Here is a 23,248-nt window from a genome sequence, read left to right as displayed (position 1 = left end):
TGTTATGTATGTTATGTATGAGTGAAGTAAAGGAGACAAAGGATGCAGAAGCAAGTCATTTCCTCTCTCTAGGGCTCAATTTCTTCTCTTATAAAATGAAAAGATTAGGTTAAATAATCTCCAGGTTGATTTCCAAATCTCAAATTTAATTTCTATGAATAAGTTGATTGTATAAAAATTAGCAAGGTAAAATGGATAGAGAGCTGGTGATAAAGTCAGCAAAACATTGGTTTAAGTCACCTCTATGGCATATCATGGCTATAAGCATTTACACTCTCAGGGCTCCAGAAAACTCTCTATGAGTCTGAGGAAAGATGCTGATCTGCACTGGAAAAGGGAGTTGCTCACTGGGAGCATAAGATGACTGATGAAATTCCATAGCAAGTCTGGTCTAAAAGAATACCAATGACATGAATGTGTAGAGGAGGAATTCCTGAGAATATTTTGCCTAGTCTAAGTAAACCTCTTGCTAGGAGAAAATTACTCACCCATGTTAGCTAAATTAACTGCAGAGATTTAGGATGCCATTCCACAAATTACCCTATTCTAACACACTAAATCATACCCCATTAGAATAAATTCACTTGGCTTCTTCAGAACAGCCGATTAAACCAAAGGTCTCATCTCAAATAGAATTCAAGTGCCAAGAAGCTTAAGCAAGAACAAGAGATGAAGAATTTACACCTCATCAAAATCAGAAAATGAACCAGTGGAAGAGACAGTGTCTGTCATCAACACAAACTTCAATGGCCCAAAGAAACCACTACAATGTGTTCACCACAATCTGAGCTCAAGTAGAAAAGGAAAATTACTTCACAGCAGTGAAGAAGACAGTCAATAAACAAGTATATATCAATTTAAAAAGTTATAAAATGTCAACAGCCCTGTAACAATTCCATTAATTTCATTCCTGAGCTCATATCAATTACAATATTTCAAGCATATCAATAGCTACCATACCAATTATAACTCTGACTACAACAAATTAAATATCACAAAACTATTTGCTTCATATTCTTCAATTCCTTATCACCCACATTCACTCTCAAGTTCCCACAATAATTAACAAAAAGACACAGGACAAATGACACTAATTATAATGTGTCCTGAATCTTCAGAGATGTCAATCATAATGTTAATAAAAATAAAAACAAATATTTATATGATATTTAAAGGACTGCAAATTGGCTTACATATTATCTCATTTAGGATATAAAACATTCCTACTCTAAGAATCTGAAATAAAACATTTTTCAAGTTAGGAAAATACACATAAAAAGAAAGAAAAAAATCAACAATGTAATAACAATGTAATTTCAACAATGTAATTTCAATGTAATGTAATTTCAAATTTACAATCTGAAAAAATTTGATCACAATTTTTTACTATAACTCTTAAACATTCACATATATTTTTTTTAGGTTTTTTTTACAAGGCAACTGGGGGTTAAATGACTTGCCCAAGGCCACACAGCTAAGTAATTATTAAGTGTCTGAGACTGGATTTGAACACAGGTACTTCTGACTCCAGGGCTGGTGCTTTATCCACTGCGCCACCTAGCCGCCCCACATTCAGACATTTTTAAAAACTAAATATGGCCAAGAATAAATATATACTATTTACTGAAATTCCTATTTGACAAGAAAACTGAAAAAGCAGTTTTTCTCAAAAATAGGCCTACACCATGATTTTAACTTATGAAAGACAGTAAGTTCCAAATGGATACTCAAGTGTGAAAGATCATAAAAAATTAGATGATTATACAGAGAGTTATTTATCTCTCACAATTACTACCAGGGGAAGAATTTCTAAGCAAATGAAGTTTAGAAGATATTTAAAAAATAAAATAGGAAATTTGGATTTCGTGAAATTAAAAAACCAATATAGCTAGGAGATGGTAGGAAATTGTTTACTAGGAAAATTTTGCATCAATTATCTCTGATTGAGCTCTCATAACCAAGACAGAGAGAATAAGCATAAATATAAAATATAGCAAAAATCAGCACCCCAGAAAATAAGTGGTCAATAGAAACAAATAAATAATTGCTAACTAGCAACAAGAGGAAACTAGGTGGATCAGTGGATAAAGTGCTGGGCCTAGAATCAGAAAGACTTGAGCTCAAATCCAGTCTCATCTACTTAGTAGCTCTGTGATACTAGATAAGATATTTAACCTCACAGTTTTCTTTGCTAAGAAAATCCCATGGAGAGCATTAGCATGCTGTGGTCCAATGTATCACAAAGAGTCAGATATGCCTAAACGATGACAATCTAGTAACAAACATATGAATGACTGGTCCAAATCACTTATAACCAAAATAAAACTTAAAACTACTCAGTTTTACATCACAACTAGAAAATTAATAATTATAATAAAAAAGTCTATGCTGGAGGGACTATAGAAAAATACGCATAGTAATAATTTGTAAAGCCAAGAAATTGGCCACCTATTCTAGAAAGCAAATCTAGAAATAAAATACTCTAAAATGATAAAATTAAAAAAAGTTGCTAAAATGTCCTTAGACCCATGATCCTACTGCCAAGTTCAAATGAATAGGAGGAATAACTCAAATGGAGAGGTTCCATATAGCGAAATATATTCATAATTTAACTTTTTATAGTAGTAAAGAACTGGAAAAGTATATACAGACTGGGGAACAGTAAAGTATGACACAATCATGTAATAGAATATTACTGCACTTATTAAAAAAACAGCAAATTGAAGAATTCAGAAAAACATGACACATGAATTGAACAAAAATAAGACAACAGTATAACCATGAAAAAATTATACATCAAGTCTAAGGCTAATATCAACTAAAAGTACAGTCAGACAAAACTATATACTCTCTAATTCTAAAAACTAAGCTTGAACCCTAAGAAGAGTTGAGAAATTGCATTTCTCTCTCACTGCAGAGGTGAGGAATGAAATCTAACAATATAGAATATTATATAGATTATCAGATGTGGTCAATGTGTTATTTACTTTAGCTTGAATTTTTTTGTACCTCTTTTTTATTAAATTTTTGTTGCAAGAGTTAGCTTATTTAATAAGTGTGAGGGAAGGAACAGAGGCAGAAATTAGTGGAAAATAGAAACAGAAGACATATAATATCACTAAATAATCACTAAATTTCACATAGAACATGAAATGACATTAAACTAGTTCCATAGAGTACAGACCTCGTAGTATAAATTCACTATTTCAAGAATCTGTGGAGCCAAGATAGCAACAAGAAGGGATCAAGTCTTAGGCTCTCTCTGATAAAACTTGAAACTAAGGACTCTAACTAAACTTTCAAGAGACAGAACCCACAGAGGGACCCAGTGAGACAGTTCTCCTACTCAAGGTAACCTGGAAAAGAGCAGAAAGACTGTGCTCCCCAGGGTCGGAGGGGCGGCAAGCCAGAGGGGTGGCCCGCCAGAGGAAAGAACTTCAGCCTCCCGGAGGCAGCCTCCCAGGACGCTGGGAGCCATGGCTCACAGCAGTGGGGGAGTCTCCTGAGCTGCACCCCGGGAAGCACCAGCCACAAAGTGGGGGAACAGCAGGGGACCTCTGCCAGAGCGAGCACGTGGAGCCCAGCCCTCAGGGCACACAGCCAGCAGCTTGGTCTTTCCACAGCCCTGATCCAGAAACAGAAGCAGGCAGAGCCCATAAGCAGGAGCCCCCAGGACATGAGCCCATGAGGGAGACTGCAGAGCTCTGTCCTCTGCCCCTGGAACAGGACTCTGGGGTTCTGACCACATTCAGATCCTGATCTCAGTCTAGGCCCCCCCATAGAACAGCAGGGCCCCCCCCACCTCAGCCCCATGGCAGAGGGAGGTGCTTATGGTCATTCACAGACCAGGAGGGAGGACAGAGCCTCACACACTGAGACCCTTGTGGGAGTGTACCAAAAGCTCAGGAAGCACCCCAAAACCAGGCCCAGGCTGGGAAAATGAGCAAGCAGAGAAACAAGAGGAAGACCATTGAGAAATATTTTGCATATCTCAGGCTATGACAGAGCTCAAAAAAGGCTTTGAAAATCAAATGAGGGAGTTGGAAGAAAAACTGGGAAAAGAGAGAGATGCAGGAAAAACATGAAAATGAAGTCAGCAGCTTAGTCAAGGAAATCCAAAAAAATGCTGAAGAAAATAGCATGTTAAAAACCAGCTTAGGTCAAATGGATAAAACAGTTCAAAAAGTTATTGAGGAGAAGAATGCCTTAAAAAGCAAAATTGGCCAGATGGAAAAAAAGATATGAAAACTCTGAGGAGAACAAATCCTTCAGACAAAGAACAGAATTCAGGGAGATTGATGAATTTGCCAGAAATCAGGAATCAATACTTCAAAAGCAAAAAAAAAAAAAAATGAAAAATTAGAAGAAAATGTGAACTATCTCATTGAAAAAACAACTGATATGGAAAACAGACTTAGGAAAGATAATTTGAAAATTATTGGAATATATGAAAGTCATGATCAGGAAAAGAGCCTTGACATCATTTTCAAAGAATTACTATAGGAACATTGCCCTGATATTCTAGAAGCAGAGGGCAAAATAGAAATGGAGAGAATCCACCGATCCCCCCGAGAAAGAGATCCCAAAAAAACAACCCCTAGGAATATTATAGCCAAGTTCCAGAACTCCCAAGTCAAAGAGAAAATATTACAAGCAGCCAGAAGGACACAGTTAAAATATCATGGAGCTGCAGTCAGGATCACACAGGACTTAGCAGCAGCTACATTGGAAGCTCGTAGGGCTTGGAATATAATATACCAGAAGGCAAAAGAGCTTAGAATGCAGCCAAGAATGAACTATCCAGCAAGGCTGAATGTCCTCTTCCAGGGAAAAAGATGGACTTTCAATGAACCAAGGGAATTTCAAATGTTCCTTTTGGAATGGCCAGAGCTGAACAGAAGGTTTGATCTTCAGATACAGGACTCAGGTGAAGCATGGAGATTGGAGGAGAGGGGGGAAAATATGAGGGACTTAATGATGATGAACTGCATGTATTCCTGCATAGAAAAATGACACTGATAATACTCATATGAACTTTCTCAGTTAATAGAGCAGGTAGAGGGAGCTTTTACAGTTGAAGCACAGGAGAAAGCTGAATTTGAAGATAAAATATGGTATAAAAATGGAGTCAATAGAAAAAAAGGGAAATGTAATGGGAGAAAGAAAAAGGAGAGGGGGAATAGGCCAAGATATTTCATATAATAAGATTTTTTTTATTACAATGAGTTATTACAATGATATGGAAGGAGGGAGACAAGAGGGAATGAGGGAACCTTTGCTCTCATCAGAGGTGGCTAGGAGAGGAAACAGCATATATACTCAATGGGGTATAGGCATCTGGAGTAAGAAGGAGAGGGGAGCAGGGGGAAGGGGTGGGGATGTGAATAAAGGAGGAGAGGATGGACCATGGGAGGAAAGTGGTCAGATACAACACATTTTCTTTTTTACTTCTTGCAAGGGGCTGGGATTGGAAGGCCTGCCCAGGACCATAGAGCCAGGTGGATGCTGGGCCTAAGGGGTGGTATGGGGGCTCAGGGCTTCTTGGCCCCAGGACCAGGGATCTGTCTGCTGTGCCACTCAGCGACCCTACAGCAGTCAGAGTGAAAGAAGAGAGAAAATATAGTACATGGTAGTGGAGAAATAAGAAAGGAGGGAGTTGCGATCAGCAATGACAACGTTGGAAAAATATGGAAGCAACTTTTGCGATGGGACTTACCATAAAGAATGCAATCCACCCATGACAGAGTTGTTGGTGTTGGAACAAAGACTGAAGCACATTTTTTATTATTTTATTATTTGGAGGAGGGTGCAGGGCAAATGGGGCTGGGTGGCCTGCCTGGGGCCACATAGCAGGGTGATCTTTGGGTGTCTGAGGCCAGATTTGGACCCGGGTGCTCCTGGCTCAAGGGCCAATGCTCTCTCTGCCACCCAGCCACCCCTATTATGATTACTACTTTACTTTATTTTGGGTCTTTTTTCTTTCTTCTTTTTGGATTTTGCAGGGCAGTGGGGATCAGGTGGCTTGCATGTCACACGGCTGGGTGATTGTTTGGTCTACAGAGCTGGATATGGGCTCAGGTGCTCGTGGCTCCAGGGCTGGTGCTTCGTCCATTGCGCCACCTGGCCATACCTACAATTATTACTATTATTTTTTTTAACTTTAATTTTTTTTCTCTCCCCTTTACTTTATCGCCCAAGCAAGTCTATATTCATGGGGGGAGGGGTATTTTGTTTACTCTTAAACAAGAATATTTTATTAATGTAAAAAAAAATTTGTACAAAAAGAATTAAAAAAAGAAAAAAAAAGAATCTGAATTTCACTATTGTTGTGAAGTGCACAACTTGAGAGACTCATATTGCTATGGCCAAAAACAATTGATCACCTGACAACCAACATCTAATGATGAGCCTCTCTAAATTTAGTAAGTATGGCTCTTGGTATGGAGACAAAGTCTGTTACCATATCTATACTTGAAGCCTTTCTAATACCAGAGCCTGCATTCTGCTAGCAAAACTATTAAGAATCTGAGGTCACTTCCACAGTATGTGGCTCTCAGAGAAAGACTTCAGAGAAGGTAATACAACTACACAAAAATTAAAAGAATTTTGCAGACATCATAAATATAACTAATAAAAATAGAATTAACTATATGAACCGAAATGATTCATCAAGTTTAATAACTTATTTTGTTTCAAGATGGCTATAAGTAAACATGCCCCCCCCCATTCATGTCCAGATCTGGGTCCAACATCCCACTTTGAAGCCATTTTTATTACATTGTTTCCATATCCCTCCAGATCCAAAATTTGCCTCCAACTTCCCTATTCCCAATTCCATCAGGATCCTGGGTTCTAGATTAAAGAGAGACCTTGGCAATCATCTACCCCTCAAAGTCAAAAAGAAACAGAAGTATACCAACTTAGAAAAACCAAAAGTTAGCATTATCTATGTGTATTTTATTTTCATCTATTTTGACAAACAATTACCAATGAAATTTTAATTTGATTCCACACTGATCCAAACCTATCCCCTCATTTTATAGATAAGAAAAATCAGGGGCATAGGAAATTCAAAGGCCTGCAGAATAAAGAATGGATCTATTATGAACTGCTGCAGAGTGAAGTAAGCAAGACCAGAACAATAATCACAATGTAAAACAATGACATAAATTAAGAGAATACTAAAGGGAAGCCCAATTCTGAATAACTGTATTAATCAATATGTGACCCCAAATTCCTAATTCCCTTTTCTTTGCAAAAAGGTAGAGCTCTAGAAAAGGCAGCATAAGCTTCATAAATAGTCACTTAAGCAATTATTTTGTGTTAATTTTCTTTCTTTATTACTAGAACAATTTCAAACAATTTCAAATTCCAGGTAAAGGAAAATATATAAAAATGACCATAAAGTAAAAAAGAGAAGACATCAATAAAACATTTCTTTTGGGTGTGTATTTCTGGTTTTGTTTTTAATGAAGAATCAGTGTTAGCAAAAAGAATCAAATTCAGGTCATAGCTAGAGAAACCAAAAGACATGCCATTTCAAAACTGTCATGAGTTAATATCTTAATTCCAAGTAAGAAAACTCACCCATACCAATTAAGAAATGTCTTCATATTTTTCTGCAGAGTTTGACCCAATTTAGTCAAAACCATCCAGGTTATATTAGGATTATTATAGAACAAAGACAAGTACAAAAATACATACAAAATCTCAAGCATATCTGAACAGACTTTAGACATAGGATCACAAGTTTTGTAGTGATTCATCAGAGTAACCAATTCGTAACCAATTCATAACCAGACTGGAAACTCAGCTTTCTGAGTTATTCAAATTTGGAAACTAACATCAGGGTGTACACAACTAGAAGGAAAAGAGAAAATGGCCTTATTGAAAATAATTCCTCCCTTTGCAGGGTTTCCTACTTCTTCAGATACAATGTAATGCTAGAGACCATCTTATTTCCTAAATATCCTTTGTATAGCTTCCCTCTCAAAGAAGGATTTAAAAAACATGGCCAAGGGACCCACTAACCCTTATGGTTATTTAGTTCCCAAAATGGGGAGCCTGTGGAGAACAAATAGTATTCTGCTTCTTTAATTAGATGATTTTCTAGCTTCCAGGTTATATAGTCAAAGTTCTAGTGCCTTGGATTGAAGGTTATTAATCTGTATAGAGAAGATAATGCCATCTAATTCACTACCACATTGTGAAGTTTAATTATTGACAAGAAAGCACTTAAGAGATCTCCTTGGATCACAGAGGTCCATATATTCCCTATAAAAACACGAATAAATTTATAAGTAAAATTTAGCTGAGCTTACCTCTAAGGAAAGTGCTTTTTTGACTGCTAGCAGTTGAGAAGCATACTTTTCTGTTAAGTCTTCATTCCTCAATTCAAGATCCTCCTTAGCTTTTAAAAGATGATTTAATCTATTAAAAAGCTGTTCAAATTCTACGTCTTTTTCTTTGATCTTCCCATCAAGTCGCTAAAAAAAAAACAAGGAATGCAAATTCAAGAACATGAAGCAACTACCACAAGAACAAAATATTTTACTTTTTTTTATGATACCTTGTTTTAGAAATAATTCCCCTTCACCAAATAATGTGAGGTAATTATATGAACATAATTCTATTCTATTTTGACTAAATTACTGCTCACCAAATGTGAAGGTTTCCCAAAGGACAGCTCTGGCTATGGTAGTATGCCATTAATGTATCGAAAAGGTCAAAATAGTGACAGTGTAAACCTCCTTTGCACGTATTACCAATTTAGTCTTACACTAGTTTTCAAGAAACTCATTCCTTGTCATATCTACCTTTAATACAATAAATCTGTGATTTACTCCTTACATGCTGCAAATCCAAATGTTTCTTTTGGAAGATTACAAAAGCCTGACTCAAACTAGAAAAATGTGTCTTTGAACATTAACAACAATCTTAAACTTTTTTCAAGCTGATGAGAAGATCTGAAGTGCAGCTGGGAAAATCCAAGGTTTCACAGATGCTCTCTGGTAAAAGCAGGAATGATTCTTTGTGAGCATGTGTAATAAATAAATTCCCCACCCCAAAATGTCTTAGGTCCTCCAGGTGAGTTGATTCTACAGCTTGAACAGTGATCATAAACAGAACTCAAAAAGAAGTTGCAGTAATGTGAACATGGACTTGATCAACTGGATGAAATATTTTCTGGCTCTAAGTCTTTGGAATACATAGTTTAACATAATTTGATCTGTTATTTAAATGTTAAATAAAAATTCAGGAAACAGGTATTAAATAAGGACTCTGAAAAGCACTGGATTAGGCACTGAGAAAAGATAATCCAGTTCCTACCATTATGGATCATATAATTTAAGGCTATATCCTGACATTGCAAAATGTTTCAATAAGATCATCAAGTACAATTACATTATAGGGCAAAGGAACAACACTATAAAAGTTAAAAATTGGTGATTAGCCAAACCATATTATTTATAAGAGCTAAAAATCTATGGTAAAAATATTCTCACATGGGTCTCAGACAATCAGCCCAATGGTGGAATGGTACAATATTCTGATGTTATGGTAAGGTTTGTGTATAGTGAAATAAAGATGATATTGCAACAACAGAGGTTGAAGTAATACAAGAAAATATACTCACTGGAACAGAATAAAGCATATAGACACAATAAATAACTACTATAAAAAAACAGAATACATGTATGAAAAGAAAACATTTCACTTAAAGAAAACAGTGGATAGTTTCTCTATCTCACTTCCCATGCTATATTCTGATCTTCAAACCCATTCCTTACACAATCAGACTATGTAAAACATACAAGAAAAGTAAATCATTGTACCTGCAGCAAGATATCCTTCTGATTGACACTGTCTGTTAAGCATTTCAAAACTTGTTCCTGGTTCTGCAATTTTTGATTACTTTCACTCAAAAGGATTTTGTACTGTTGCTCCACTGACTTCTCTTTCTCAATCATTTCCCCATGTAATTTCTCAACTTGATTTCTAAGGTCCTAGTTAAAAAAAAAAAAACTCTTAACTTTACAAAAATTTCAAGGTAACAATCTGCATGAGTTTGACTTTTTTTCGATTAGTAGTCTAAAGAATATATTGGGGAATGTGTTAAAATTAAGACAAAGATTGTTAATGAATAACTATCAACACTTTGCATCAAATACCACCTCACTGTTATATACATGGTCATATTCAATAGAGACCCAATCCTAGAGTCAAAAGATTCTATAACATTAGAAGCAAATTTCAAGGAAAAAATACTAACAGAGTACCTTTGTCCTCCATTCCCTAACAAATTGTTTTTGTCCATATCTTTTTCATTTTCTTTTTTTTTTAAGGTTTTTTTGGCAAAGCAATGGGGTTAGGTGGCTTGCCCGAGGCCATTAGGTAATTATTTAGTGTCTGAGGCCGGATTTGAACTCAGGTACTCCTGACTCCAGGGCTGGTGCTCTATCCACTGCACCACCTAGCCATCCTATCTTTTTCATTTTCAATAGTGGAAGAAACCACCTTTGTCTCTCAAATTCCTCCAATCAACCAATGTAGATCAGCAACTATATTTTCTATCATTTCATTTTAAAGAGTTTTTTTAAAAAGGGGGGGGGAATGGACATTGCCCAATGTCATACAGCTAGTATATTAGCAGCATCCCTTGAACTCAGGTCTTCCCAATTCCAAGGAAAGCCCTCTCCTCATTAGATCACAACATTGCCCCCATAGAGGAATTGTTGGTACCCCAATATTTACAAGGTATTCATGAAAAGTAGCATATCACAACTGAAAGTAACACCACACCAGTAGAAAGAAGATTTGGCCTTGAGTCACTGGTCCTAGCACTTGCTAGTCATGTGATTATGGAGAGTTATCTCCCCTTCATGGTTCTCAGTTTCACTGCCTACCAGAGAGCTGGGTGGCACAGTGTGTAGAGCTCTGGCCTAGAGTCAGGACGGCCTGAGTTCAAATCCAGACTCAGACAGTTAGCTGTGTGACCCTGCACAAGTCAACCCAAACTGACTCCAAAAAACGACAACAAAAGAACTAAAAAAAGATTAAGCATCAGAAGGGACCAAATTTGGCCTTCCATATGTTTTTGCATAGCTGATCCAAAATGGTCTACTACCCTGCAGCCCCCTTTTATATACCAGTGAGCTAAGTTTTTTTTTTCATTTTTAAACAATGTTGTATTTTAAAATTTTTAAACTATACTTAGCTATAGCTATCCAATACCTGGATTAGATGGTTTTTAAAGTCTTCTAGGTCTAATATTTTTTATCAAACTATGAATATAAAATGCCTCCATAAACAGATGGTATAATAGATAAGGCACCGAGTCCCAAGACAGAAAGACTTTCAAACCTTCCTTCAGACATTTATTAATTGTATGACCCTGGTGGGCAAGTCACTGAACCTCTCAGTCTCAGTTTCTTTATTGATAAAATGGAGATAACAATAACACCTACCTCAAAGATTTTTGTGAGGATAATTTTAAGTGCTTTGCAAACTATAAAAACTATATAAATGACAGGCATCATCATCACATTTGCAAGAGTTGATTTAAGATCATACAGTTCAACATCTAAAACTGACATTAACCATGTAAAATGAGCAACATAATTCCTGCTCAATTCATTGATAACTGTGGTGAGGATCAAGTGCTTTTTAAATATAAGGGACTATAATATAAATATAAAGCAGTATAAAATATATTTCACAAATCACCTTAAAAATCATTCCTTAAAATAAGTTCTCAGAAGTGGATTTCAATTATTTGATAGAAGCCTCTCTAGACTTTAGTGAATCTCCAGTCCCTGTTTTCTTCTTCCTCAAATTATCATGTATTTACTTCACTCTTTATAAGATATGTGCCCAGTAGACTGTAAGTTCCTTAAGGGCAGGGATCATGCTTCACCTTTGTCTTCCTATCTCTAGTTTTTGCCCATTGAAACTGGAATGAAAGTCCCCACTCCTCTACTCTGCTGCTCTAGCAGGTGAAGTTGAGGATATAGACCCCCCCCCCACAATCCATACTCCGCATCTCCTCTTAGGATTAGTTGCCTAGGACCAAATCTATCAGTCCCACAGTACAACAGAACAAGCAATAAAAAAGCAAAGGAAAATGCCTCTCATTCTCTTTTTCTCCCTTCCCCCTTCTTCCTTCTTTACCCCCTACCTCACCCCACAATTACAGTTCTCTCCCAATCTTAAAGAGGAATCACAAATGATGTCTAAAGCAATACAATTAGTATAATGAAGGCCACTAACTCAATGTACTCTCATCCTAGACCTGATCCCTCTATAACCAAAGAGGTTAAATCAACTTTTCACAAACTGGTACATTAACAGACCACAGTCAAGGTCTAAGCTCCCAGTACAGCAATTGGACCACAGGGCAATAATATCCTCAACTACAAAAGTGATTCTTAGAAACTTTTTACAAAATGGAGACTAACCAGCTAAAAACAATGCCTATCAGTTTTTAGAGGAAAAACACAAGTTATCAATAGCCATAAGAAAAAATTTTTTTAAAACATCAATTAGAGAAATACAAATGAAAAACTACTCTAAGCTATCACCTCACACCCATCAGATTGGCTAAGAAGACAAAAAGAGGAAATGATTAATGCTGAAGGAACTATATATAAATTAAAGGAGCTCTGATATCAACTATCCTTGATACTACTTCAAAAAGTTATAGTAAGGGGCGGCTAGGTGGTGTAGTAGGGGCAACTAGGTGGCATAGTGGATAAAGCACCGGCCTTGGAGTCAGGAGTACCTGGGTTCAAATCTGGTCTCAGACACTTAATAATTACCTAGCTGTGTGGCCTTGGGCAAGCCACTTAACCCCATCTGCCTTGCAAAAAAAAACCTAAAAAAAAAGTTAAAGTGTATATAAAACTGTGTATAGTTTTTGACATAGATATATTACTGCTAGGTCTATAACCGAAAAAGGGGAAAAAAGAGAGAAAAGGTTCCATCTGCATAAAAATATTTAAAGTAACTCTTTTTGCAGTGGCAAAGAAATGGAAACTTAGAGAATGTCCATTAATTGAGGAATGGCTAAATAAGTTATGATATGGGAATGTGATGGAATGCTATTGTGCTATATAAGAAATGGTGATGATTTAAGAAACATCTGGAAAGAGTTGTATGAACTGAAACAAAGCAAGGGAAGCATAGTACTAGGAGAACACTCTACAAAAACAAGTATCATAAAGATAACGAACTTTGAAAGACTTAACAATTGATCAACAGAATGACCAACCATAATTCCAAAGGATTCAAGATGTTCACTCAAGCTAACCAACTTCAGGCAGAAGAACTAAGGGCAAAGTAGGGCACATTTTTTCTCATTTTTTTATTTGATTTGGTTTGGGTTTTCTGGTGAGGATTTTTTTTTTGGTGGGAAGAGGGAAGATGATTGATTAATGCAAGAATTTATTTTTATATGATTGTACATATTTGTCTTCTCAATAGGTAGGGAAAGGGCAAGTAGAAAATTAAGAACTAAAAATAAAATTTAATTTAAAAGATGAAGAAAGAAATAAGAACAATGTCAAACTTATAAGCTGACTTTCATTTTAGTTTATAGGCTATCCCCAATTTCTTGATATATAGTATAACACTTCAAAGTATCTATTTCAGATCTCTCTCCAATAATGCTGAGCACCACACATTCATGTACCCTCATTCTTCTTGTAGATTTTTGTGTATATTTCTTGCAAATCCTACAGGTGGGGGAAAGAGAGGGGTGGGTACCAAAGTACCATGCTAAAAACCTTCTTCTACTTGTCTTAACAATGATTGGTTAAATGTTCTACAGTCACATAAATGGATTGAAAGTATCCAGAGTGTCATAGAACACCACTATTCTATTAAAAACCAGGAGGGATGAGAATTTAGGGAAGCCTGGAAAGATTTGCATGAACTGATGCTGAGCGAGATGAGCAGAACAAGAAAAACATTATACACCCTAATAGCAACATGGGGGTAATGATCAACCTTGATGGACTTGCTCATTCCTTCAGTGCAACAACCAGGGACAATTTGGAGTTATCTGCAATGGAGTATACCATCTGTATCCAGAGAAAGAATTATGGACTTTGAACAAAGACCAAAGACTATTAACATCAAATTAGAAAAAAAAAAGCTTTATATTATTATATAATTTTACTATCTCATACTTTATTTTTCTTCCTTAAGGATATGATTTCTCTGTTATCACATTCAACTGAGATCAATGAATAACATGGAATCAATGTAAACACTAACAGAATGCCCTCTGTGGGGGGGTAGGGGAAGGGAAGCCAGAATGGGTAAAAATTGTAAAACTCAAAATAAATAAAATCTTTCTTAAAAAAAAAAGTATACAGAATATAAAAGTCGACTACTTACTGCCTATTACTACTTATTGCCTATTTTTAAAAGATGTTTGGGTTGAAATACCATCACAGCCTTCCTCCAATAATTTCCCATGCAAACATCAAAATCAAAAAGATTCTGAGAAAGATTTAACACTGATCAATTTGTTCATTAACCCTCTGATTAGTCATATCAAATGATATGATGTATACAAGCCAAGGAGTATGCCAGTGACATAGGAGATGTCAAACACAGAGCCCAAATTAATGAAGATTACACAGATGATAAAATCCTTTAGAAACTACTGTCTTTGGGGCGGCTAGATGGCATAGTGGATAAAGCACCAGCCCTGGAGTCAGGAGTACCTGGGTTCAAATCCAGTTTCAGACACTTAATAATTACCTAGCTGTGTGGCCTTGGGCAAGCCACTTAACCCCGTTTGCCTTGCAAAAAAAAAAAAGAAAGAAACTGTCTTCAAATGATATAACATTGAATGTATCAAATACTAGAACACTGCAGAAATCCATATTTATCCAAAAGAAGCAGTCATATCTCTCAACACTGGAAAAAAAACTCAAGTAGTTGAAGGTCTATTACCCAGACCAAAGATGTCAAACTCATAAAGCTGAACCAGACTGAAATGTAATTTCAATATTTAACCAAAAAAAACCAACTATAAGAAGCAGAAACAGTATTAATTTGTGGTTTGCTAAGTTAATATGTAAGACCTCAGAGTTCTGTTTCTATTTGAATTTAATACCACTATTGTAGTCTACAATATGCAGATAAAGCAACCCATTGAGTTTACTCATTAAAAGATTTATGTGAGTTGACACTATATTATATATAATTATTATAGGACAACAAGATGGGTCCAGAATATAACAAGGTTGGGTTAGATTAAATTTGGGAAATTGTAATTCACTTTTAATAACTCCAAACTTCTCCCAAAATTAAAGTCCCAACATTTTAACAATTTTTTTTTTGGTTTTTGCAAGGCAAATGGGGTTAAGTGGCTTGCCCAAGGCCACACAGCTAGGTAATTATTAAGTGTCTGAGGCTGGATTTGAACTCAGGTCCTCCTGACTCCAGGGCCGGTGCTCTATCCACTGCACCACCTAGCCACCCCTTAAAAAATATTCTTACAGTGACACTGTAAAGTAGTAAATCTTGAAATATTATAGTCTCTGAAGAAGTAAACTTGAAAGTTAATGTAAAGAGCAACAAAGAAGCACCAGTGAGAATAGAGCAAAACATAACCAACTAAGAGTACAAAATAAGTGACATAAAAATGGCATTAGAAAGAAATTTGATTGGAAGAAGATAACAAGGGATAAATAATATATCAGCATACATACTTGACTGGTATCTTTGCAATGTTAAGAAAAACTCTGTGCTTTAACCCCTTTGCCTTGCAAAAACCAAAAAAAAAAGCCTCTGCCATATAATTTTTTCTCCTATTGCTCTGACCATGAAATGTTTGTTCTTGACTATCTTCAGATTTCACCCTCAAAAAAATTTTAGACCATATATTCTATTTATACCACAACAGGGTCTGAAAATTCCAAAAGCCAAAGAATACTTGTTGCATATAAGATTAAAAAGAAAAAAGAACTATCTCTAACACTCAGGCTACTTGGAAGGCTATCCATATATTGGGAGCTAGCTGCTTTACAGCAAGCACGACTTACCAATATTTTAAACAGATCCATAATGTCCCTGATAAGGACATTCACTCATTACAAAGCAAATCACCATACATCTACCTCTTCTCCAGGGAGATGCCTACCCATGTACTACTATCTCATATCCTTTACTAGACCATCCACCCAGTCCAGTAGGCATTCCTCCACATCCTCCACATTCACATTCAACATTATGCAAGAACTAGAGCTAACACTGGGCTATCTCTCGCTCTCCCCACATGGTCCATCTCCTTTATCAAGCAGATGTTTTTGGTATATCACCTTCTGCACACAAGTCATTATAGGTGCTAACACTATAAGCTATTTTATCCACTAGAGTAAAGGTATTTATCTTTGTGTTAGCCTCAGTGCCTAGAATACAAGATGGTGATTTGATGCTCAATAAATGGTTGTAGAATTTGTGAACAAATTTTTCTAATAATAATTCAAAAAAATATTCTTTTCATAAACAGGTATCTTTTGCTACACAATACTTCAAAAATAGGGATGTTCTGTAATGAATGCTCAAAATGCTTAGCTAGAAATTCTTTTGTAATTAAGGCATTCTATTTTGTTTGTTTTTGGCAAGGTAATAAGGTAGCTTGTCCAGGGTCACACAATTTTTAAGTATCAATTGTCTGAGGATGAATTTAAAGATATACATTCTTAAATCCATAACACCATAGAACCTTTCAAAATATATCATATTCCAATGGACACCATTCTGACTGAAAACCAAGAAAATAATGCCGACAGATTCAAATAATCTAAAAGGATAGAAGTCAGAAGGGTATGGGTTCATCTCTCCATTTTGTCACCAACTTGAAGGATGACCCCAATTTGCTCAGCAATAGACTAGAAATCATTCACATCTACCTCTCAAAAGGTTGTTAGGAAGAATTGAAAGGAATGCAAAATACTTTATTAAGCAATTTACGTTGCTCTTTATATTTGCAATAAATTTATATGCTGTCCTTGAAAGATCATTCAATTTTTGCCTTTTAATTTTAAAAATGTTTATATAGCACATTAAATAAAGAGTGTGTGCTCATCATGTAATTACAAATCCACTTAAATAATTTTTCTGGACTCTATTCCTTTCTTTATGCAAACTTACATCAGTACCTTATTTTAGATGGCTGGTTCAACTTCTATTGTGTGGGTATTCAGGACCAATTTGTTCCTCCTTCCTTTTCATTTGATTTTTAAAAATTTAATTCAACTACTTAGATTAAGAAACTTCATCCATTTTAAATGAAATACATTAATGTAGTGCTATACTTTTCTCATTAACACATCACCATCAGAATTTTCACAACATGGACATACAAGTTTTCTTCTTCCAGTTGCTGTTGATAATAGAGAAATTCACTGTCCTCTGTATGCAAAGACTGTATTTTGATTTTCTACTTCTAGTAATGAGAATATGCACTGCAATGAGATATTCATGTTACTTTTCCTGTCACATATACAGACCAAAGACACTCATATGAGTAATGCTGACTAGGTCAAAGGGGGAAATCCATAAGGGTCTAACAAAAGATTTTTCTGGGAAAAATTAATCAAACTTAGAATCACAGAATGTTAAAGCTAGAAAAGATTTTAGAGATCTAATAGACCAACCCTTCATTACAAATGGGAAACCAAAGCCCAAAGTGGAAAACTGATGTATCCAAGGACCCATAAATTAATAAAGAGCTAGATGTCTATTTAAGTCTCCTGATTGCCTAGTCAGTGTTCTTTCCACTATACCATGCTCCCTCTTCTCAAACTCAAACTTAAATATAAAAAACTCTGAATCAAACTGAGGCTCCCAGTAATCTATGTGAATATTGATATTCTAAAAATTTGATTTTATCAATAGAAAAGGATAATTAGAAGTATTAAAAAATAAATGACAGATATTTAGCCTTTAATCCTTCCCACTATGATACCAGATTCATTAAGACCACCATCACAACTAAGTTCATTAACTAACAAAAATATTCAATGTCAAAATAAAGAAATTATTTTCTCACAACTGAAGAACCATATCCAAAACCATATTGTGATTTCATGTCCAATCCCCTCATTTTATAGATGAAGAAAATAGAATCCATAAAAGTAACATGTTCCAGTTCATACAGGAAATTTATAGTGTTCTCATTTGAACTCAAGTCTTCTGACTACAAATCCAATGTTCTTCCATTATACCATTTCTACTTCAGATGGTTTGATCGTGATTTTTTTTGCCACCTCTGTAAAAAGGTTAAAAATTAAGTCCAATTGTTTTCTTTGGTTTTTCATTCATAGATTTGTCTTTTTATGTTCAATATTTGTGCTTAAAAAGGGGTACAACAGTGGCCTGGTATAAAAGCAGATTAGACCAGTTTGGATAGCCAAACCTGAGACCAAAGGAGTTTCTAAAAATTCATTTGGTCTAGTTGCTCAGGCAGGTGATGAGAAGAAGGCAGGGATGTCTTAATGAAAAGTTATACTAAGTGGGCACCTATGCTGAAAACTGCCTCAGAAGAGAAAGAACAGCTACCATGGTAACGTTAATAGTGTTTGCCTTGCCTCGCCTCTTCTACTTTGCCCAGGTGGAGTTATAATAAGCAATATATGTCAGTGGAAGATGTGGAGACTTCAGTTCCTATTTTGACAAAGGAAAAAGAACTTGGAATGATAACAGAGAACCATTTCTAAATTGTGTCCAGCAGCCAATATTTACTTAGAAGAATCCCTTCCACAGGAAGAATAAGTTGTAGTTATCATCATCATCATCACTAACATTTAAATAGCTAATTGCCAAAGCATTATTCTAAGTAAACAGGAGATATTACTTCATTTGATCTTGACAACAACCCTTTGAGAGGTAGATGCTCTTATTATGCCCATTTTACAGAAAAGAAAACTGAGACAAATAAAGATTAAATGATTTGCCCAAGGTCACATTGCTAACAAATGTGAGGAGCTGAATTTGAACTCCAGTCTTCCTGATTCTGAGAAGATCTCTCCATCCAATGCACTGCCAGCTACCCTTAAAACAAACTACTGTTTTATCTTTGTATCTCCTATTGTTATTAGCACAGTAAATGCTTCTTTGTTCCCTTCTTGGCATAAGTTAGGGCCAAGGATATGGAATAATACATGAGCTGTCACACTGTCTCAGTTGAAGTATTGATAAACTTTATTGAACTGCTTTTCTTCCTCTCTTTTATTTTTTATTATATGAGAATGGCTCAGTATATAAATGTTGAGGAGAGACAGATTCAGAAAAAAAAGATATCACCAGGAAAAAACATAGTAGATATCTAATAAATATTTTTGAATAAAAAAAAGAATTCCTTAAAAATGAGATCCCCTACTTAACAATCAGCTCCATTAAGGCAGAGTCATGTTTTAATCTAAGCTCTGCATCTCCAATGGCTAACACAATGCTCTAAACAAAGCACAGACTTACTAAGTATTTTTTCAATGGATAAAAAAAGAAAAAACCATTCACTAACTGTAAAGCAATAATCAGACTCATTTTTCCCAAAAGCTGATCATCTCAGAATACTACCAAATATCCCCTTTCAGTGCAGTATAGTGGAAAGAGTGATGGACCAAGAAAGAGATCTATATCTGAATCTAAGCTCTGCCAGAACTATGACCCTAGGCAAGTCATTTTCCCTCCTAATATATAAAATAGGTATGTGTTGAGATGGGAGTGTAGTGGGGAGGGAAAGGAGGAAGTTAAATGATCTCAAGGGTCTCTTTCGGTTCTAATGCTCAGAGGTAACATGATGCTGAATTAAGCACTCTGGATAGGAAGTCAGAAGACCCAGGTACAAGTTTTAGACCTACCATTTACTAGCTAAGTGGACTTGGAAAAGTTCTTTCACTCAGTTGCCTTACCAGTAAAATGGGGGGGGGGGGGGATTGTACTACCAATGTCCTAAAGGTACTGACAATCAGGTTGTATGTTGACTGTAAAGCATTAGAAAAAAGTGAACTACTATTCTCATGAACACTAGTAATAGCAAAATGGGATATCTAGATGGTGCAGTAGACAGAGCACCAGTCCTGGAGTCAGGAGGACATGAGTTCAAATACAGCCTCAAAGACCTGACACTTACTAGCTGTGTGACCTTAGGCAAGTCACTTAACCCTAACTGCCTCACCTCCAGGGCCATCTCCAGTCACCTTGATTCATATCTGGCCAACTAGACTCAGATGACTCCAGAGGAGAAAATGAGAGTGGTAACTTAGCACAGCACTCCGTCACTCAAATCCAATTCATATGCTTGCATCGACTCCCTGATGTCATGGTCTTCTTCATCATCAGTTACACCAAAATACTGAAATGTTATGAGTACTACTCTCAAGGTATTTTCTTATAATGGTTATAAAATCAACACAAAAGCTATATGTTCCTCCATATATACATGATGTTCCTCCCCTACCTCTGCCTTCATTTGTAATTCATTTCCCTTTTCTAGAATTCCCTTTCATCTCTTTTTTAATCTATCTAAATCTTTACTATCCTTTAAGGTCCAATTCATGTCCCACTTCTCCCAAGAAAGTTTCCCTAACTTTTCTACTTTTCATTGATTCTCCTTTCTTCAGGATTTTTGCTCTTCAATATTTAATTACAGTGACTTCTATAGTTCACTCTTTTAATGTCTCTTTGTCTTACTTCTTCAGATATGCTTAACTGAAGGCTAAGATCATGTCTTAACCCCTTTTTCTGTGTCATCTTCCTCATCCCAAGAGGAGCAAACCTAGGGTTAAGTACATAGTAAATTCTGTATAAATATCTATTTAACTTACAAAGTGAAATTCTGGGAAATTAAAAATTGGTCTATCCAATATAAAACATTTTGATGGAAAGTTGAACTATTTTGTGTTCTAGGCAAGAGAATTTCATTCCTAAATTCCACTCTATAACAATGTATATTGTACCAAGATTTCAGAAAAATAACATTAAGCTAACAACTGAAATTTCCTGGAAATTCCAGTTCACCACCTTGCTAGAAATCTCTCGACCAAAGAAGAAAAAGTTTTGAATGCTACATCTGCCTTTTAACAAAGGTAGAACTGAGGATAGAATTTCAAAAGAGACTACAGAATCCTGGAATTTTGTATATTTTTCATAAGAAGTAAGAGATAATATGCTCGATTTCCCTTTAAACTGAATTTGTTAAATTTTATCTTTCGTCAGGTAAAGAAGAAAAAGTTTTTCATCCATCAAATTTTATCTTATCCAACATGCCTGTCAGAAAGTTGGCCATCCTTCTCAAAGATTGTCTTCAAATATTTGCACATAAATTTAACTCCATATAGAACTATCATTAATTTTGAGATACTCTCTGAAATTTTCCCTATCTAACCAGCAGGAAATAAATCAGTCTGTTCATATCTTTAGTGAATACTCCTAAGTACCTGGCCTGCACTAACATGTGAACTTATTACATGAAAGAACTGTCACAAATGATTCCTGTTCTCAAAAAGTTTACAAGATGAATTGGGGCAGCTGGGTGGTGCAGTGGATAGAGCACCGGCCCTGGAGTCAGGAATACCTAAGTTCAAGTCCGGCTTCAGACACTTATTACCTAGCTGTGTGGCCTTGGGCAAGCCACTTAACCCCACTGCCTTGCAAAAACCTAAAAAAAAAAAAATACAAGATGATTTGGGATGGAAGAATAGCACACAAAATAAAAACAAATGGCCAGAATTCTTCAAACACAAAAAGTTTCCTCAATATGAGTACTTCCCAAAAGTCCTCCAATACATTCAACAACCCCACATTCACTTAGTACACTATCTTCCAAGAATAGCTGTGGTTGAAAACTGCATCACTCCGCATCACTTTGTGATGAGCCTCTCTGAATTAAGCTAAGTCTATCGGGATATCGAAAGCCTTCCTGTGTGTACAAATCTCCAGAAACTGAGCTTCTGTTCCATTTTCATAACGTCTAAGAACACGAGTACACAATATGATAGGTCCTAGAGTGAGACTTAAGTAGTACATAGGCTAGAATAAAACAAACTTTGTAAAGACTGACCATAAATATGATAGAAATGGAAAAAAAGGAGATCAGCAAGGGGCTTATAAAGAGGAAAAATGGTATAAAGGAATGTACCCTAGACTAACAGAGGACTTAGGCCTGAATCTTGGTTCTACTACCTACTGCCTCTGATGTAGATCTTTAAGCTGTAGCTAAATAATCAATTGTCAACAACACTATAAGGGGAATGTTTGATCGAGTTTAGGTTAGAAAAATTCCAAGGAGGGCCAACTAGGGGGATAGAGCACAGACCTGGAGTCAGGAGGACCTGTCCAGTCTCACATACTTGATACTTACTAGCCGTGTGACCTTGGGAAAGTCATTTTAACCCCATTGCTTTGAAAAAAGAAAAAGAAAAGAAAGATTCTGAGGTTTCCTATAGTTCTTAGATTCTTTAATACAGCTATGTAACCTCAGGTAAATCATTTAACATTTCTAATCCTGAATTTATTCACCTATAAAAGGAGAAGGTTCGACCAAAAGACATCTAAGTTATCCTCTAACTTTAAAAAATTCATAATTCTTTAATCTTATACTGGTCAATCTGAATAAACATAGAGCTCCTCTGTTAAAACAAGATTCAGAAACAAAAAACTGTAACATGACACGAGATTCTAGTGTCCCATTATACCCCAAAAGATACTTTTCCAACTTGAGATGGCATTAGCTGATATATATATATATTTGAAGTGCCTGCTGATCCCTTCTCATAGACCAGTGGAATGCTTTAACATTATTCCAAAGAAGAGTGCTTTTGACTAGTTCAGTTTGAAAGGCACAGTCAGGTCTTTTTGTGAAGAACAGAGGTTCCCATGGTTGCTGGGGTAGGAAATTTACTTTTTCTTGCCTTGACTGGTGAACATGACCTTAGAAAAGTTGACTTATTAATTAGTTGTCCTGATTAGATGATGGTGAACTAGTGCAATCCTCAAAGACAGGGGACTGGCTTTGTACTTTGGCCTTGCTTCTTAAGTCCAGCTTTTAACTCAGAGCATGTGCTGATTAACTGCCTGGTGACTTGCCACAAATGAGTCTCAACTTCCATTGGACTTCGGCTTTAAGACACATGGATTTGCTCTGACTGACTCTCAAGGCATGTAAGACCACAAGCTGTCACTTCATCTCTTGACCCTTGATATCCTTACCTGACAAACAAGAGTAATG

The 23,248-nt window shown here is 35.9% G+C and overlaps 1 protein-coding gene across 7 annotated transcripts in view; it reads right to left on the bottom strand.

Annotated features, from left to right (window-relative positions):
• The window catches only part of CDK5RAP2 (CDK5 regulatory subunit associated protein 2), a 168,470-nt gene that overhangs the window by 76,671 nt on the left and 68,551 nt on the right, over positions 1-23,248 (bottom strand). For all 7 annotated transcript variants that reach the window (XM_074211715.1, XM_074211718.1, XM_074211716.1 and 4 more), the window contains 2 exons: positions 9,837-10,007; positions 8,322-8,486 (listed from right to left, as the gene is read on the bottom strand). In XM_074211715.1, the coding sequence (XP_074067816.1) occupies positions 8,322-8,486; positions 9,837-10,007 (336 nt within the window). The remainder of the gene's footprint in view (positions 1-8,321; positions 8,487-9,836; positions 10,008-23,248) is intronic.

Source organism: Macrotis lagotis, chromosome 1 (genome assembly GCF_037893015.1).
Source record: "Macrotis lagotis isolate mMagLag1 chromosome 1, bilby.v1.9.chrom.fasta, whole genome shotgun sequence".
Classification (NCBI taxonomy): domain Eukaryota; kingdom Metazoa; phylum Chordata; class Mammalia; order Peramelemorphia; family Peramelidae; genus Macrotis; species Macrotis lagotis.
The sequence above is the reverse complement of the archived record's forward strand: the minus strand, read 5'-3'. Positions and strand labels throughout refer to the sequence as shown.